Raw genomic sequence first — 18730 nt, forward strand, 5'->3', positions numbered from 1 at the left:
ATGTGTCAATTGCTTCTTATACTATCCAGCAATTCAGTTCTTTAACCTGAGATCATCCAGATGTTTGATTTTCATTCTTTTTACCAGTCATACACTAATAAATACGAACTGTGTCGTCATTGACATGTGAAATTATATCAGGGAGCGCAAAGGTTTCCATTAGAGCTGTGAATTATAACAGGGCGATGACTAAGGCTATGTTTTAGTAAAAGTCATGGACAGGTCGTGGGCAGTAAACAAAAATTCATGGACCGTGACCTAAATTCCCTGTGAGCTGCATGGCCATGCAGCAGCCTGTTTAGCACCATGCAGACGCTCAGGAAACCAGCCCAGCCGGGACCTGCTGGGGCACACCTCCCCCAGCCCCAACTCAGCCCCAGACCTGTTGTGGCAGGGGAGGGGCAGCCTGAACGCAGCATGGAGCGGCCAGGGCAGGAGCTAATTGATCCAAATCCTCGCACCAACTTGGGCACTGTTTGGTCCATAGTCTCGCGCCTCGTGGTGGAGAGGGCTCTGGTTGGTTTAGAGCCGTGAAGGAGCACGGACTATCAAGCATTAGTGGGCGGGCTGGCCCCCCCTCCACCAGCCCGGACCTGTTGTGGCCGGGGGAGGGGCGCCTATCCTGCTGTCCCAGCCCAGAGCTGCTGTGGCAGGAAGGGACACCTCTGCCTCCCAGGTGCTGCTGTGGGGAGAGAGAGCTGGGGGGAGTCCTTTCTCCCTGCTGTAGCCCCGGGGCACCCTCCTGCACCCGAAACCCTTCATCCCCGGCCCCACCCTCCACCCCCAGCCGGAGCCCTCACCCCCTGCACCCCAGCCCTGAGCCCCTCATCCCTGAGCCCACCCCAGAGCCTGCATCCCCAGCTGGAACTCCTAACCCTCTGCTCCAGCCCTGAGCCCCTCATCCCTGGCCCCAGCCGCAGCCCTCACACCCCTGCACCAGCCCTGAGCCCCTTCCCACACTCCAAACCCCTTGGCCCCATCCCCACCACATGAATTTTGTTATGTGCACCAGTATGAAGGTGATGTGTGACACTCCAATTTTAAAATCTAGCTGTGCTCATGTCTCTTGTATTCATTTTGCTGTGGACATTCAGGTTTTACTTGCAGAAAGCAAATCTGAAGCTAACATTGAGTTGTTATAAGAGAGACGCTTACAATCACAACAAGTAACACCATGTGACTTGTGACCGATAACAATTCAGATATAGAATACTTGTAGCAAGCTGTTCACAGGCATAGAAGATGAAAAAATCACGCTAGAAATCAGTCAGTATACAATTGAGGAAATGCCAGCTGCGTGTGAACATTCCACAGGCCATAAAAAGCTGTATTTGTCATGAATTAGTCACTCTGCTCTAGTAGTTGATTGGGGTTGAGTAGATTAGCTGTGCGTCATTGTGTTTCTTGGTAGGTTGGAGTAGTTGTTCATTCCAATTTTGGTATTCCTGGTGTTTCCTTTCTAACTCCGTTGGTTTGACTCACAGACTTCAGTACAGGTAGCCTGGTGTGGTATAGTTGGAGTTAGTTGAGGACAGTCGTCTTTGTTGCTATGTACCATGGGATAGAATAACTACAGGTCACAGATTTTTAGAAGTAATCTAGAGGAGCTCCTGTTTCCCAGATTGGGAATCTGAGTTTCAGAAAGATTGTGACTTTCCACTTGATTCTAAATAGATTTAAAACAAACAAAAACCAATGTATCACCATGAGAATTTTGTTTTTCAAACTACCACTTTTGTGAGAATTCTATAACTCATGTTTCTGGGCCTTTTGCTGGCTCTGCAAAAACAATTAACTAACAAATATTACTTGTGCTGACAATCAGCAATCCAGCTGTACAAAACTGGAAAGAAGCAAAACTTCTTTGTTCGGTTCTGAACACGGGTGGGGAAAAAAACCCTCCTCCATGCTTGTTAAATTGAAAAGGACAAATTGGAAAATAAAGATTTATCTTCAAACCTATAACCAGTAATTCCAAATCATGGGTAGTGTGTGTTTTTTTTGTTTTTTTGTTTTTAGAAAAATCACTTGACAATATACTTTAAATAGGATCCTACTGATCTGCTGCTTGTAACACTTCACTGAAAATTTGAAAATAAAATGTTCTCCCCACTGAATGTCTCTCTCTATTTTGCAGAATTGTCCTCTTGCTACTTTTTTCCTTTTTTTTTTTTATTGTCACAAATTGACTTCATTTTGTTTGATTCCTTCCTGCATGCACCAGTATAACATATATCATAGGTGATGCTCGCAGGAATATGTACCAGTTAGTTGCCATTATTGGAATCCTGAGATGATTATTTAGTCAACACTAGTTTATTTAAGAAATTTAATAATCTGTAATATATGTTAGTAGGTGGAAAAATGAGTGGGTTTTAAAACACACTGACTTGGCAAATAAAAACATGTAGTTATATAAGTAAAGGTTGAGTATGGCATACTAATTTGTTTAACTTGCTCTCTTCCTCAGTTGATAGGGTTTTTTTTGTTTTGTTTTGTTTTGTTTTTTACCGTAATCTTATTCACTAGTGTAAGCAAACAGAAAGGAGTAGAGTGGGCATAGTTATCACTTACAACAATGGGCCCAATTCTGGCCACTCTTGCATAGGTGTGATTTCTCTCTGAAGCTCCAACGCCGCTAACACACTCATGTAACTCTGCCCACTTGAGTTGTTCCATTGGCTTCAGTAGGACTAGCTGCAGGAGTAAAGATATGCACATATATAAGAATTTGCAAGATTGGTCAGTCCTTACTCATTTTAGTCATTATTACTGCTTACATCAGTGAAGAGAGGGAAAAATTAGGCCCAGTTTTTAGGAAAAACCAATAGACATTTTGTTAAACTACGTAAAGCAATAGTTCACCCTTTAGCTACATAAGGATGGGCAGGGATGGTGTCCCTAGCCTCCGTTTGCCAGAAGCTGGGAATGGGCAACATCATCAATCACTTGATGATTACCTGTTCTGTTCATTCCCTCTGGGGCACCTGGTATTGGCCACCATCGGAATACAGGATACTGGTAGTGTGACCAGATAGCAACTGTGAAAAAACGGGATGGGGTGGGGGGTAATAGGCGCCTATATAAGAAAAAAGTCCCCTAAAACTGGACTGTCCCTTTAAAAATGGGACATCTGGTCACCCTAGATACTGGGCTAGATGGACCTTTGGTCTGACACAGTATGGCCATTCTTATGTTCTTAACATCCTGTCATCTGTAACAATATTATTTGTGCTATACATGGCAGCACAAGTAACTAGGTAGAGACTTTTATGTCCAATCCGGATCAAGAATAGGGCTAAATTCTTTAACCTTTAGAAGATTTTCATGACTTTTGATAACTCGGGGATAAAGAAATGTGAGTTCAGCTCTTGTTGTAGGGGCCATAGAAGCTGGTAGTGTGTTTCATTAGTCCCAACTAGAGTAGCTTTTATATATACGATGAACATTAATAGTTAGAAATGCTTTATTATTGCTATAATTTTAGCCAGATTCCAAAAAGAACCCTCACAACATTATAAGGCTTATTATACATTTCAGAAATTTCTGTGTACAGAAATGATTAGAGGAACGACATGCAGGAATTTGCTCAGAGGCTGAATGTAATGAGTAAGTGAGCTGTAGCTCACGAAAGCTTATGCTCAAATAAATTGGTTAGTCTCTAAGGTGCCACAAGTTCTCCTTTTCTTTTTGCGAATACAGACTAACACGGCTGCTACTCTGAAACCTGAGTAATTTTAAACACCAATACTTCTAAATCAGATTTAAGGGCAATTTGTAAACACAATGGGCCAATCTCTGTTTCAGTTTACTCTGGTAAATTTGGTATTTACAGTAACTGAAGACTAACTCCATTTAAGTTAAAGTAGTTACTCGAGGCTTACACTGCTGTAAGTGAAAACAGAGTCTGGCACAGATTATTCTCATCTGCAAGAATAATAAAGTGTTACTGTTGTGCCTGTATATTTATTCCAGTCACTTTGAGAAGTTATTGTGTATTACTGCCTCGGTGACTTGGAAGATTTACAACAAATGTGGCAATTCCTGTTTTATAAATCAACTGTCAGCAATCCAGGGAGCAGTTCTAATAATGCTCCAGAGTGTCTGTATACAGTGTAATGTGTTAGGGGCTCCTCTTTTCAAGTAGTCTGGTAATAGGCTTTTATTGCAATTTTGAATGGTGATTTGAATGTGGTGGATTACAGGAAACAGTTGCTAAATGATGACTTTGATACTATCTTTAGGTGACCCATTGGGATTGAATGCATATTAAGCATGCAAAAATTTTGCTATATTTTTAGAACTGTCCCTGAAGCACCTAGTGCAAATGAAAACTATTGTGTGTACACATTTCCACATAACATACATTTCTTGATAATCTATCCAATAATTCCATAAACATGGAAGTTTAGACATGCATTTTGCACCTAAACTATGGATATAATGCATTGCATGCTTAAGTAGTCAGCAAAAAATACGTGGGCAAACCTGTGGACATCCTCTTTATGTCCTCCGTAGGGTCTGCATTCCTAAGTGCCACCTTTAGAAAATGCAATTAAATCGCTTGTGTAATTACCTTTGGCGTCCTTTGAGCAAGAGAGAGTGGGGAGAGTCCAGTGCACTGCTCTCTAAATCAGAGGTTCTCAAAGTGGGGGATGGGCCCCGCTGGAGGGCACAGAATGTATTCTAGCGGGGTGTGAGAAACTTTAGGGAAAAGAAACTTACTGCACACATTTTACCCACAGCAATCACACCATTTTTGTGGGTTTGGCATGGCATAAAAGCAAATTTCACAAATGTGTTACACATCTGTGAAATTTGCTGTTTATGCCATGACAAACCCATGAATAATGTGTGATATCGCCACAGAGTTTCTCAAACTAGGGGCCTGGACTTGAAAGGGGGTCAAAAGCCTGTTGGGGGATTGCGATATTGCTACCCTTCCTTTTGTGTTGCTGCTGGCAGGCAGTGCTGCCTTCAGAGCTGGGTGCCCAGCCAGCAGCCATGGCTTTCTGGCTGCCCAGCTGTGAAGGCAGAGCAGCAATACCATGCCACCCTTACTTCTGTATTGCTGTTGGTGGGAGGCTCTGTCTCCAGAGCTGGGCACCTGGGTAGCTGGGCACTGCTCTCCGCTCTGCCTTCAGAGATGGGCCAGAGAGACCAGAATTCACAGGGGAGACCATATTTCACAGTCTGATGTAATTTTTCGTGGCCACAAATTTGGTACATATAGAGTGTTCAGCTGGCACTTTGCATTTGACTCGAGATGGTGCTGTGCATTTTGACAGATTTCTGTTAAGCTTGCATAGCGTTATACAAAGTTGTTGCCATCTGTACGTTAATCCACTTGCTACGACATGGTGTGCACACTTAACTGAAGGTAGAAAGGGATCTCTGGACAGCTGTCTCAAGCATCCAACCCAGGGTGGAATTGCTGTGCTCCAAAAAACAGGCACACCCATCACGTTAGTAACAACAGTTTGAGGCAAGTTAGCAATATCTCACTTAAAATTTACAGTACTATATATTTAAATGGCTCTTTTTGAATCTGTGCATTACTGTTTTTAATGTTTAGTGAAAGTTGTATCGTGGTTTTTTTATCGGTATAGGTACTTGTGTGGTGGGGGAAGGGGATAAACTACTACAGACACAAAGAAAGGGCTGTGATCAAATAAGTTTGAGAACCACTGCTCTTAAATGGATCTGTGTTTATGGCTGTTTTTCGGGTAGGTTTCTTTTAGGGAGAGGTTCAGTACTTTGGCAAATATGTGGAGTTGTGTTGCTTGACATAGGGAATACAGACTTCTGAGAAAGATAAGCACAGAGTTTCCATATTGGATATGGACTCTTTGAAGAAAAAGTACAGTTCAAATACCTAAATTTAAATATATTATACACAGAAGGCAAACTCAGAGGCCCAATTCAGGATTGGGAGTTCCATTGTGGTAGGCACTGTACGTACACATAATAAGAGAGAGTACTTGCTCAGAGTTTACAATCTAAAGACAACAAAGATGGCATACAAGTAAAGCGATCAGGTTGGTGATGGGTCTTGAGCGTTTGAAGGCAAGGGAGGCAGGCTTACAGGTCAGACTGGTGGGGGGAGGCTCTGTGCGTAAGTGGCAGCATGGAAGGAAGCACAGACACATTTGTGGGACAAGTGGACACTTAAAGCTGGCAGTGTTGGCTGAGTGAGGGCAGGGGCGGCTGATGTGTTGAGATACTAGATCAGTTGAGTAGCCAGGAAGGAGCAAAGATGTCAAAAGCCTTGAACGTGAAGACAAGAAGCTTGAACTTGGTGTGTTGGGGGGAGGAGGGGGCAGTGTGTGTTGGGGGGGAGGGGAGATTGATTAATGTGATCAGAACAGCAGGAAAAGATTTTAGCAGCTGCATTTTGAATGCAGTGGGTGATGTGGATGGCAGGGAGGCCACAGAGAAGATATTAGAAAGGCATTTTATAAAATGCAGAGCATAGTGGTCTAGTATTCTGAGGAAGAATTCCAGAACTCTAGTCCTGTCCATTATACTAACCATTGCTCTGGCCTTGGGCAATAAACACCTTGTAAGGGTGTTATGAAAATTTAATATTTAAACCTTAATTTAGAGTGTAATCTTCTCCAGGCAGGAACTTATCAACTACATCTGTCCTTCAGCATGAGTAATGCATCATTCTAAAGCATGCTCAGGATGGAAAGCACTATGTAAGTGAATAGTATTACTAAAAGCAATAGGAAATTGGTTCTAGATTTTTTAAGAGAAGGTGGGGACTAGATCTATCAAAAACAGAGCAAAATCTATTTTAAACATCATTTAGATTTATTTCCTTTCTCAAATTGAGTCTCATCCCATCAAAACTTTCCAAGAGAGAATTAAAGTTCCTTAAGCACAAAGATGAATCACTGGAAGTCAAAGCCTTCAAGAATCATGGAACAAAACCAATGAAGTGGATAGCTTAAGAATCTCTCTTCTCATCACATTATATCAAGTTCAGCCTTTGCTGTTTTACTCCCTCATGTACTGGAAAATAACCTTCAATCCCTGTTGTGTTTTTGCTAACCCCAGGTATGCGAGTATTCAGATGGAACAAAGTCCTTGAAGCTAGGGGACTTTGGACTGGCCACAGTGGTTGAAGGACCCTTATTTACAGTTTGTGGCACCCCTACATACGTGGCTCCAGAAATCATTGCAGAGACAGGGTGAGGATACAGCAATTTTGTCTCCTATGTTGGCCTGTGAAAGACTGTTTATTAGTGTGTGTGTGTGTGTGTGTGTGTGTGTGTGTGTGTGTGTGTAAGGGTCAAATTTTGACCCCTAGTAAATATTTGATTTCACTGCTCTGTGGGTATGAGTCATTTAAATAGGTCTTCAGCTGCTGGTCTGATGAGTGCAATATATCAGCCTCTTCCATATATATTTCCTCTGATACCACTCTGCAAAATATTTGTGTGCGCACATGTAACTTAGATAAGAGATGCCGCTGCAGCTAACTGCTTAATTGGGAAGGTGGCTCTGACTCTGTCACAAAGATCCTGGAAGTAAATCACAGACCTCTTGAGTGGGGAGGAGGTGATAGATGGCATGAATAATTTGGATTTTCTAATATCAGATTGTTTGATGCACTGCTGCTCTTGCATATCACAATTGTTGAAAAGTATTTTTGAGAGCTGTGAGAGACCATGATGTGAAAGGGTATTTGATCCACCTGCAGATCTAGAAAAATCAGACCAAATGTGACATGTTTTGACCTGCAATATTTTTATTCATATGTTTAAAAAGAAAAGTCCTGGTTCTTCTTCCTAGTGTTACTCATTCATACAGGAGACTCAAGACCTGGAAGCTTGCTCCCCAGTTTGGCAGTGTCTGGGAATGATGCAGAGGCAGTTTGTCCACTGTGGCAGGAGAGGGAAAGGATTTCCCCTTCCCTCCCAACAATATCCTCCTTTGATTATTATGGGCTGGTGCTGAAAAGAATCTGAATCAGACTAGAAAGCTATTGACTGTTCCATGGAGACTGGGGCATTGAGAACTAAAAACAAAGGAAAATGTGGGATCCTCAGGGCTCTCAGTACTCTGGAGGACACCAAGAAAAATATTGACTAGATGCCCCTCTTGTTATATTCCATGGTATTAATTGAAGGACAAACTCCACTCCTATGAAATGCCAATACATCTGCCTTTGGCAGACTCTCAGTATGTATTAATTTAAAAAACAGCTAACTAGAAGTGACACATTTTGGAAGCTTGCACAAGTAACACGTTCTCTTATTTTACAGATATGGCTTAAAGGTGGATATTTGGGCTGCAGGTGTGATCACATACATACTGCTTTGTGGATTCCCACCTTTTCGCAGGTGAGTTTAGTTCCAGGTCAAAGGGAAGATAGTAAAGAATTAATTACCTGAAGAATTGTTCAAATAAGGGGCGGGGGGAATCTGATTTTCTCACCCCCCCCACCCCCCCATCTAGCAATAGTTGGCTCCAGCTGTTTCCAAACTATTATTTCCCCCAAGATTTTTTCTCCTTTTCTAACTGGCTTAAGCTTCCCATAGTTTAGCTATCACCCTGCCCTTTTGATAGCTGTCATTTTTTCAATATTTTTCTGTGCACGAGAGAGAGAAGTGCAGTCCTGCCTATTTAAAAAAACAAAACCAAAAACCAGGTCCGGGTGACCAGCTGTCAGGTGTTTAGGGGGGTCTTCCTGTGAGAAGCCAGCTTTCTCGGTCCCTTTGTCCTCCAATCCCATATGCCACAGCAAGAGCTCAGTGCAGTGAGCATGTATTGTACACCCTCTAGTGTTTGCAGCTGGCAAGTTCAACTTACTGTTTTTATCTTGGAGAAATGGTCACAGGTAAGTGATTCCAGTTACAGAGTAGCAGCCGTGTTAGTGTGTATCCGTAAAAAGAAAAGGAGTACTTGTGGCACCTTAGAGACTAACAAATTTATTAGAGCATAAGCTTTCGTGAACTACAGCTCACTTCATTGGATGCCAGTCCTTGCTTACAGACAGCTCCCCAACCTGAAGCAAATACTCACCAGCAACCACACAACAAAAACACTAACCCAGTAACCTATCCTTGCAACAAAGCCCGTTGCCAACTGTGTCCACATATCTATTCAGGGGACACCATCATAGGGCCTAATCACATCAGCCACACTATCAGAGCTCGTTCACCTGCGCATCTACCAATGTGATATATGCCATTGTGCCAGCAATGCCCCTCTGCCATGTACATTGGCCAAACTGGACAGTCTCTACGTAAAAGAATAAATGGACACAAATCAGACATCAAGAATTATAACATTCAAAAACCAGTCGGAGAACACTTCAATCTCTCTGGTCACTCGATTACAGACCTAAAAGTGGCAATTCTTCAACAAAAAAACTTCAAAAACAGACTCCGAGAGACTGCTGAATTGGAATTAATTTGCAAACTGGATACAATTAACTTAGGCTTGAATAAAGAATGGGAGTGGATGTGTCATTACACAAAGTAAAACTATTTCCCCTTGTTTATTTCCCCTCCTACTGTTCTTGTAAAGTGCTGGAAATAGCCCACCTTGATTATCGCTATAAAAGGACCCCACCCCACCCCACCCTGCTCTTCTGCTGGTAATAGCTCACCTTTCTTGATCACTCTCTTGTTACAGTGTGTATGGTAACACCCATTGTTTCATGTTCTCTGTGTATATTAAATCTCCCCACTATATTTTCCACTGTATGCATCCGATGAAGTGAGCTGTAGCTCACGAAAGCTTATGCTCTAATAAATTTGTTAGTCTCTAAGGTGCCAAAAGTACTCCTTTTCTGATTCCAGTTAGCAATGTTCATTTAAATATCTTATTTCTGATACTTGAGCTCTGTAGATATCAACTGTTTTCAGTCTCATTACAAACTCAGTGCCCATCATATGACAGGTTTTGTAATCAGTGAATCAAAAATTTATGGTTACTCTGCATGTCCCGCATGTAATATCCATACTTAGATTTAATATCAAATCACTTTTCTTTTCTGAGATTGTTTGGGATGGGAGTAAAATAAAGTAACTGGAACTTTGGGAGGGAAGGAATCAGAAACCACATTTTAATCAGGAAGTATCTAATTTTTATGATCAGGTGACCAGAGTTATCCATTATGTATCGTTGCCTGTGTTTTTTCAAGGGCATGGGATACAATTACACAACAAAGGGCACATTTAGATTAGCTTTACTAAAAGTTAAAATTCGCCACTCTCTGTGGCTAAGTTGTTCCTCCCGGGTTGTTTTTAAATAATTGTGGAAAGGCAGAGAAGTTGCCATATAGTGCTACAATTTGTTTTTCAGACACAATTGACTGGCTAGCAATGTTTAGCTCACCCTTCAAAGATGTACCATATCCATTATAATTTTTCTGCCATGCTTCTGACTGCAACAATCAGGCATGAACAAATGTAAGAGAATCTGAGCAGTATTGTTAGAGATTTAAACCACTAATCAGAAGTGAGTACAATTGTAAAATTGGTCCCATATTGTTCAACAGATCTGCTCTGTGCGTATATTCTGTTTCTGCCCCCCCCCACACACACCTCTTTTTTTTTTTGGCACTATAGGAGCTATCTGTTCCTTTCACTGTTATGGATTATGCCAGTGGCACAGGTTGTTAAATTCAGCATGTGAGTGAATGTATCCCAGGTTTTCCTGATCTTCTCTGTGTACTTAAAAAAATGTCAGATTGGCTCACAGGAGAGGATCACATCACTGCTGCTAGTGTGCCCACACACATCACTTGCCTATTGTGGCTGGTCCTCTGGAGCAATGGGGATGCTCGGACAAAAGAAAAGACTAACTTGATTTACTTTTCCTCCCCAGCACCAGCAGCAGATTGTGCCTTGTCTGTTACTGCACAGATTATTGTCCTCATGTTACCAATGCAATCCCTGCTTGAATGGAAGACAGATTGAGGCCTTTCTCCTGTGTATTGTCTCCCCATCCTCACCACTACTGCCACCATAACTATGGTGTAATACTGCAAACTTACACTCCTAGAGTACAGGGTGGCAAACTGGTGGCAAAATTCTGTAATAGTTGATGTGAATTTTGCTTCTCCACCACCTCAAAAATGTAACTTTAATGCCTGTGACAAAAATTACACCTTTCTCTTGTTCTCTTCCATTGTTACTCATCCACAGCGAGAACAATCTTCAGGAAGATCTCTTTGATCAGATCCTCATTGGAAAGCTAGAGTTTCCCTCTCCGTACTGGGATAACATCACTGACTCAGCTAAGGTACTGAAATAAGTTAGGAGCCCAGGGCTTCAAGATGTGAAATTGTTTGACAAGCCAGTGGGAGTATTGTGCCCTCCTGACTCCACAGAATCTATGCTATCGTACTATTGCTGACTATATTCCAAACCATAATACTCTTCAGAGCATGGCAGTGATGAAAATGCAGGTCTCACAACCCTACTTTCATGTTATTTTCTGGGTGAATGATTATAACAGAATGTTGATTACATGCAGTGAGCATTGCATGTAGATTGGCTTATTTAATGATGACTGTTATACTAGGTTCAGTGCTTCAGCTGCATTGTAAGTAAGTATCTCTCTCTCCAAATTTTCCCCCTCATCACCCTTTTGAGAGAGGGTGCCTTGCTACGTGGACTGGACACTGTTCATTTCACCTGTTCCTGTTTCACCTTTGGACTAGAGGCATTAAGCTGGCTAGAGCTCATTCAGGTGCAAATAGCTGATTTGCCAGTTAAGTAAAAAAGTATTAGTAAGATACCACTTCCTTTTGATTTCATAGATTCAATTATTTAAAGGCAATGTTTGAAATTCTAACCCTAACTCCTACAGAGGCCCAACTGCTATAGTTAGGGCTCTACCAAATTCATGGTCATGAGATTTTAAAAATCATAAATTTCATTATTTCAGCTATTTAAATCTAAAATGTCACAGTGTTGTAATTGTAGGGGTCCTGACCCAAAAAGGAGTTATGGGGGGGTCGCCAGGTTATTGTAGGGGGGGTTGCGGTACTGCTACCCTTGCCTTCTGCACAGCTGCTGCTGCTGCCTTCAGAGCTGGGCAGCTGGGGAGTGAGCCTCTGAAGGCAGAGCTGGTGCCTGCAGAAGTAAGGATGGCATGGTATTGCCAGCCTTACTTCTGCGCTGCTGCTGGTGAGGTGCTTCCTTCAGAGCTGGGCATCTGGCCACCAGCCACCACTCTCTGGCTGCCCAGCTCTGAAGGCAGTGCAGAAGTAAGGGTGGCAAAACAGTGACTCCCCTAAAATAACCTTCTGACCCTCCTGCAACTCCCTTTTGGGTCAGGACCCCCAATTTGAGAACTGCTGGTCTGCCCCATGAAATCTGTATAGCATAGGGTAAAAACACACAAAAGACCAGATTTCATGGTCCATGATGCATTTGTTATTCGTGGCCATGAATTTGGTAGCGCCCTAGCTATAGTAGTGTGCCCGAGAGTGATATGTGAATGATTGTTCACAGGATTCATTCCAGAGTCCAGGGGCAGGTAGGTGCATTGTAGATGAAAATCACAGTTATCGAAGAAAGAAATCGGCTCCAGTTCTCTCAATCTCCTAATGGCCCTTTGCTAGAGTGGCATTGGTAGTAGCCTCATAAAAGACCACAGTCCCAATTCTTCCTTAAGGTAAACTTGTCTTGCACTGCTCTGAGAGCCAAAGCAACCCTAAAGCCAGCAAGTCTAGTTCCAGCCTAGGAGCACATTCACACAGCTTACAGTTTTCATAGCAGTGCCTTCCCCTTTTCTGGATGTTAGTATAGAAGTGTGGCCAGGGGTTCCCAGTTTTCAGCTACGAAAATGGTTCCTTCCTCAGGTCAATTGGCAATTTGCATAAAAGAGAGCAGCTTTCAGATCAGCACCAAGCAGCCTTAGAGGTGGCCCTCCTGCTCCAAACTTGCACTGAGTACAGTTTGACTAGCATGAAGCATCTAACCCCCTATCCCTCATATTCTTGCTGGGTAATTTGCTGAGAGAGTCATTTTCCAGAACTGGAGGATGAACAAAAGCCTCCTAATTGCACATGTATTGTTTCTCCAGAGAAGTTGCTGTCTACTAGAATAAGTTTCATTGGCATGTTCTTCATTCAGACATAAAGCAAGAGACATCCCTGAGGCTACAGAAACTTTCCCCCCAAAAAATGGGGCAGTTGGGTTTTAATTATGGGAATTATTTGACATTAATTAGTTTCTTCATGAGTGTTGTTTTGTGTCTGGAACCTGCATCTACACCAGCCAGTTGCAAAGGAGGAACTTGAATTAATAAATTCAATAAAAGTTTGAGATGAAAAGTTACACCTAGTGTTCATAACTTCACTGGCTGCCTTTTGTGTGACTAACCTCTTAAGATTTACTATGGCTACAGACCCACTTGTGATAGTACTAAACAGAAGTGTCATAGAAATATGCAGTGAACCTAAGGTCATCTATTGTATAGCCTCTGAACATTTGAAAGGCCTCGATTCAACAAAGCAGTTAAGCATATACTTACAGTTAAATGTATGGTGAAATCCCAGTGACTTCCATGAAACCTCAGTAAGCACATCAGCCATCTAGACAATGCCCCCAGACAGAGCTAGGCCAGGAAAAAAGGGGATTCCCCTTTCATGGCAGGAGTGGGAGGGACGGAGGGATCTGTAGAAGATTGGTCAGCTGGCTAAAGACCCCTTTGTGCTTCTGGAGCAACACAAAGTAGCCATACCAAGGCGCATAATCTAGCCATAGTATAGATGATTAAAACAAACTAACACTGGGTGCTGTCAGTCATTCCTTTTGAATAGAATTCTTAAGTGCTCTGTGCTGATGGGTAGCTTTAATTTTCTAGCTATAACGGAATGATATCATCATAAATTTTTACAGATAGTTCTAGTGATAGCACTTAACATAAAAAAGTATCTCTATGGATTAGTTTACTCTATACAGTTAAAACATCCCTGCTAGTAATAGCTTTAAAATTTCAGGCTCATAAATGCCCTTGGCTTTTGGTACAAGCTGGTGCTCTTGGCAGGTCCCTTCTGCTCTGCTATCGTCCTCATCCCCACTGAGTCCCTTCAGCAGCTTTATCCTCTGTAAATTACTCAAACACTATGTGCCCTGTCACTTGATGGTTATAAAACATTATGGGACTTTATTTTTGCATGAGAGTATCTGCACGTGTGCTGTACTCAGAGGGTTTAGCAAGGATGCAATTCCATTCTGACTGTTCTGTCCATGCTGCCTGCACGTCTGTACAGAAGAATAAACATTTTATATTACAGCTGCAATTTAGAGTGTGCAGGTGAAATCCTGTCCCTGTGGGAGTCAAAAAGGAGTTTTGCCATTGACTTCAACAGGGCCAGAATTTCACCCAGGTTGTGGAGAAACACCACTTTGAATGCTGGGAAGAATTCAATGCAAAAGCTGCTTCACATTTTAATATTAATGTTCCCTCTCTTCTCACTCTTTTATTTTTTAGGAGTTAATTAGTCTGATGCTACAGGTAAACGTAGAAGCTCGATATACAGCAGCACAGATCCTAGGCCATCCCTGGGTGTCCGTGAGTAAACTCTTGATTGTACTTGTCGCTAATTAGATATTTAATATTAAGATCTAACTGTAATAGTGCTGTCAGAAGTAGTGACAGAACTCCGCTTGCCCAGTTCTGTTTATCAGGCAACTTCCGTGTCTCCTCATCAACATAGAATGAATTGCCTATAAATGACACAGCAGAGGGCAGTTATACTCTGAAGTCTACCTTTCTGCTGCACAGAGGTTATTGTGGGCTGTCTTTGAAGCAAATGAAACTGTATTTCCAAAAAAGCTCACAAGAATAAGGGATGGAGAGGATTCAACTGGGCAAGTTCTTTTGCTAACATGATTTTGCAGTGAACATGAGGATGCTTTAGAGACACAGCTAATGTAGGTAGCCAATATGTTGGCTGTTGACTCATAGCATAGGATTTTATCATTCTGTACCGCTACACAAGGAGATGGGCCGCAACTTTATATTCCAGTCGAGCAGGGTGAAGGGTTTTTTTTTTTTCCCCCTAACAGAAAATAGGTTGGAAGGCATTGATTGGGTAGCTGCTCTGACCCCCTCTGTAGCACCAAAAAGGCCCTCCATCCCAGACAGGCTTGCTTATGGCAGAGGGGCCTTATGGATAACTCAAGTGCCTGTTTTTGAAATTTGGCCCATAACCTGGTGCTCACAAAATACGTACATGGCAGCACCAGCACCTGCTTTGGTGTATATGTAGTCAGTGACATACTTTACATGCACAGTTAACCTGTGTGTAAAATGGAGAGGCACAATGTAGGGTCCCATTTTCAAAAATGTAACTTAACACGGCTTTTGTGTCTATAGGGAGAGACTCCCCTGAGGTCCATCTTTTGTGATACTAAACTGATCTCACCTACCAACAGTAATAATCAAACATTTATTTTCAAATTAATTTCACAGTGTGTCATTCTGTGAACTTTCAAGCTGGAGCACTAAGCAAAATTAGTGCAATTTGCCTTGAAAGAGAAGAACTCAAATTAAAAATCCTGGTTTTCTGAGGATATAAAAGAAGTGTGTTGCTGGTGAATAACTATCCCCATTTGTTTAGCCACTTGACTATTTATGTCCATACAATATTCGTTAATGATATGATGCACAATGAATGGAAATAAAGATCATCATTAGGCGTTATGTAAATACTCTTAGGTCATCATTTTAATGGCTATTACTTTTCCTTTGCAATGTTGCTGTTTGTGTAAAATCATACATGTTGTTGTTAGCAGGTGTCTTGTCATGGCACACTCCTAATATAGTGTCCTCCCTTAACCTGAAAAACAAAATGCCACATTTTAAGCCAAAGTTTCTCCTTCCATATGCAGCTCACTTGTTCCTCAGCAGCAGAGGACTTTAAAAAGAAAAAACAAGGTTGACTCTCTCTCTATGCAGCCCAACAGTTAAATTTTCTATATCCTCCTTAGCATGAGCAGGGATCCCAGGATGAGGGAAAATCCCTTCTGTTGATTTATTTGTAATTTTTCCATTTCCAAACACTTTTTTTTTTTTAACCCCAAACCTGAGGAGTAGCAGGTGTGTGTCTTGTTTACACAGGATGATGCCTCGCAGGAGACTAATATGCAAGTTGAAGTAACAGGTAAACTGAAGCAGCACTTTAACAACATGCTATCCAAGCAGAACAGTACGACTGCTGGGGTCTCTGTCATCATGGTAAGCAGATGTAGCACTTTTATATGTCGATATGACTTTGTGTCTATTTGTCTAACATGTTTTAACCCAGGAGTGATTATGTAAAGAACAGAGTGGTACAAATGCATTAGCAAAAACAAACATGCTATTGTGTGTGTGTGTGTGTGTGTGTAATTCTAGTCTATACATTATGTACTATGTCCCCCAGGTCAATCTGAGTTGGTCACTGCTCAGGAGCAGCCAGATCTGTATTGAGGTGCATTAACTGAGCTGTAGATATTTCTTTTAAACACACACACTCTCTCAATGCAAAAATAATTCATAAAGCTCACCTGCTAGTTTGAAAATCACTGAAATCCTTTCCATTATCATTTTAATGGTGGTTTTCTTGTAGCACCTTTTGTCCCCAAGACTAAATTTGCTGGAGCAAATAGTCTATCTAAAACCCACTTCCTCCTCATAAACTGGGTTAACTCTGGGAAACATCCAAAAAAATTAATGATTGGCCCCATCTAATCTCTGCTAATGAACGTGATCAGAAGCCAGACTTGATGGGAAACATGGGTGCATTAAGATTCTTCTATATAAAATTCATCTAAGTTGAATTTACAAAAGTTGTGCAAAAAAATACTATACAACAACAGTGAGCTGTGTTGGTGGGCTCAGCCCAGCTCCATTTCCTAGCAAATACAAGCACACACCACAATTCACCAGTAAACTTGTTACTGACTAGTCATCACTGCAGTGCTCCACCAGCTATGCAGACTGTTCTCACTCCTGCAAGTGGTTTGTCTTTTTTCCATCCCAGGGATGTGTCTTCAGATACCCTAAAGAAGTTATATTGTACAGCTATATATTTGCTGTACTGAATATACCACTCTGGCAACTTAAAGTTGACACAGTTAGTAGCCAGAGGTTTTTCCCCCACTGTATCAATTATATACGATGGCCTAGTAAATGTAGTGTCACTGTCCCACTTTTAAATAAATTTTCCACATGTAGACAACTACAAATATTTATTAATCTGCCCACTTACATTGTTCATGTACATATATATGAATTGAACAGGTGACAAGTTCAAAAGTAGGGATTGTAGTAACATCAGAATACTCACAAGAGTGAAGACCATATTGATTTCAGGTTGATGCTGTTATCTACATTTCATTGGACAGTTTGAGAGGGACTTCAGAGCTTCATTTTTATAGAGTTGAGACCGGATAAGCCTGAAGCTGAAAGCTGGTACAAAATTTAATAAGAGCAATTTTAATTCTAACTCTCAGCCCCTCTCCAATTTGCATGCCACTTAAGCTTGTCTCAGATCTCTGAAACAGTACAGCATCTGGCTGCTTCTTGGTGTGGGTTTTTTCTGTTACCTATGTAGCCAGTGAAAACTTATTTTTGTTTATCTCCCTTTAACAAGTAGTAAGGAAAACTCATATCTGCCTAGTTCTGTAACTGAATATGCAGAGAAGACTAGGGATAATGTCTGAGTCTTCGATTAAGATACTTAGTGGAAAAAGGAACCTTATAAGAATTTAGTCCCAAACCTTTTTTCTTCCTCATCTTTGTGCTGGTTTATCCACAGTTCAGAGTTTGTTTTTTCAAGTCCCTTAAATGAAATGTAGCATCACAAAGCCACATCACTTTCTCTTTCACATGTGAGGAAACTGTTCAGTAAAAACCGTCTCTAGCATGCTGTAGCCCATGGGTTGGCAACCTGCGGCACGTGAGCCGATTTTTACTGGCACGCTGCTGCTGGCCTGGGTGAACGGACTGAGTGGGGCCAGCGGCTGGGACCCCGGCTGGCAGGAGCAGGCGGATGGAACCCCAGACTGGCAGTGGGCTGAGTCACTCAGCCCACCGCTGGTCTGGGGTTCTGTCCTCCAGTGTGGTGTATTAAATTTCTCCCTGTAGGAATGTGCTACTTGCGGAGCACTAGGACTGGCAGCAGTAAGTAGTACTTTCCTCCAGGGAGAAGTTTAATACGCTACACTGGCGTAGGGAAGGTTGTGCCTCCCCAAACAGCTGGCCCACTTCCCACCCCCTGACCGCCCTGCTCAGAACCCTCCACCCATCCAACCCCCCCTGCTCCTTGTCTCCTGCCTGCCCCCTTTTGGGACCCCCCAACCCCCTGGACCCCACCCCACCACCCCTGTTCCCTGTCCCTTTACCATGCTGCTCAGAGCATCAGGACTGGCAGCCCTAAGTAGCACACCGTAAGTAGCACGTTCCTATGGGGAGCAATTTAATACACTACACCTGTCCCTGCTCAGCCTGCTGCTGGTCTTGAGTTCTCAAAATATGTTCTCTCACCCCTTATCAAAAATTACACTACAATTAGCTTAAAAACGTTATTTGTATATTACAGTAATCATTACAAAAATGTTAATAAATACATCGGTTTGATGAAACAAAGTAGTTGTACTTATGTGCCTGTGCTTAATTTGTTTTTTCCATGATTTACCTTCTAAAAAAAATCTCGCCCCCCAGGTTAAGAACTACTGCACTAAGCTGATAAGATCTGCATTTTAATTTA

The 18730-nt window shown here is 42.0% G+C and overlaps 1 protein-coding gene across 2 annotated transcripts in view; it reads left to right on the forward strand.

Moving 5' to 3' along the window:
* The window catches only part of DCLK2 (doublecortin like kinase 2), a 146666-nt gene that overhangs the window by 124733 nt on the left and 3203 nt on the right, over positions 1-18730 (forward strand). For both annotated transcript variants that reach the window (XM_073341326.2, XM_073341327.2), the window contains 5 exons: positions 7063-7196; positions 8274-8351; positions 11166-11262; positions 14467-14547; positions 16099-16215. In XM_073341326.2, coding sequence (XP_073197427.1) covers positions 7063-7196; positions 8274-8351; positions 11166-11262; positions 14467-14547; positions 16099-16215 — 507 coding nt within the window. The remainder of the gene's footprint in view (positions 1-7062; positions 7197-8273; positions 8352-11165; positions 11263-14466; positions 14548-16098; positions 16216-18730) is intronic.

The sequence above is a fragment of the Lepidochelys kempii genome, chromosome 4 (assembly GCF_965140285.1).
Source record: "Lepidochelys kempii isolate rLepKem1 chromosome 4, rLepKem1.hap1, whole genome shotgun sequence".
Lineage (NCBI taxonomy): Eukaryota > Metazoa > Chordata > Testudines > Cheloniidae > Lepidochelys > Lepidochelys kempii.